At 37.4% G+C, this 1,142-nt stretch overlaps 1 protein-coding gene across 1 annotated transcript; it reads right to left on the bottom strand.

Moving 5' to 3' along the window:
- Positions 1–64: 64 nt before the first annotated feature.
- LOC113337646 (nitronate monooxygenase-like) lies at positions 65–1,105 on the bottom strand (the record flags this gene model as incomplete). Its single annotated transcript, XM_026583267.1, has 3 exons — positions 65–566; positions 662–887; positions 975–1,105. Coding segments are annotated over 3 exons (585 nt in total), but the record flags the coding sequence as incomplete, so codon positions are not given.
- Between the last annotated feature and the right edge of the window lie 37 nt (positions 1,106–1,142).

Below are 1,142 nucleotides of genomic sequence, written 5' to 3'. Positions count from 1 at the left end.
AGAGGTTATTAACTTTTATTTTATTTAACATTGAAAATTGAGAATTAGGATATGCAGAGGCTGCTAATAACATTGGAATGTGAATTTACGAAACAAATTAAACGACACGAAACAAGAAAACAAGGATGAACTAGTACAGTTGACCCAACAAACCTAATTAAAACAATACCCGATCTGTAGAGTACTCCAACACCATACTTAAAGGAATAGAGTCTCGAACAACAATAGAAGGCTTGAACCATTTTGACCAACATTACACACACATCTCTCAATTTAACTTCCAAGAATCTCAGAAGAGACTAAAAAAGTTAAGCTTATTAACTCCAATCAAAATTCAGTTATGCAAGTGAAATGGCAGAAACTCCATCATCTATTGTTGCATACTTGCTTCCAAGTTCCTTGATGATCTTTTCAGCACCCTCAATGAAATTCTTAACAATGTCACCCGCAGGAAGAATATCGTTCACATGTCCGACACCCTGTCCTGCATACATGACCATATTTTCAACTTCCCCGGCTGTTGTTTTGTTTGCTACTTGTCCTGCAAAACGACGTAAAACTGTTTCCTGCACACTCTCAAATAAAAAATATATAGCTAGTTATTTTCCTGATTAATAATAAATCGGTTAAATTAGGTTTAATAAGATTTATGTGTACGTACCCCTCCATAAATGATCGAGTATCCAATAATAGGTTGCTCTGCATTATTCTCAACATCCTCCGGCGCTGGTTTCCATTTCTGGTGGAAAGGGGTGTTAAGAACACGAGTTGGTGCTCTCCAGCTTTCACGACTGTATAGGTCTGTGTAATCGGTATCTTCTCCAGTATACGTGAGCAGTTGTTCCTTATAGTAGTCATGTGCATACGACTCTTTGGTAGCTATGAATCTAAACAATACATCAACATTTGATTATTCCGTCAATTACGGTTCCTTGTAAATTGGGTTATATATATATATACCTAATATCAATTACCTTGTTCCCATACAAATTCCTTTAGCTCCAAGTGATATGGCACCCACAAAACCACGGGGGTCTGCAATAGCTCCAGCAGCAACAACTGTTATATTCTTGTCACCGATTAAATCGACGATTCTTGGAACCAAAGCATGCCAACTGACCTGTATATGTAGACACACACGA

This window comes from Papaver somniferum, unplaced genomic scaffold (assembly GCF_003573695.1).
Source record: "Papaver somniferum cultivar HN1 unplaced genomic scaffold, ASM357369v1 unplaced-scaffold_16639, whole genome shotgun sequence".
In the NCBI taxonomy this organism is placed as follows: domain Eukaryota; kingdom Viridiplantae; phylum Streptophyta; class Magnoliopsida; order Ranunculales; family Papaveraceae; genus Papaver; species Papaver somniferum.
Note: the sequence above shows the minus strand (reverse complement) of the source record. Positions and strands in the feature narration are given on the sequence as shown.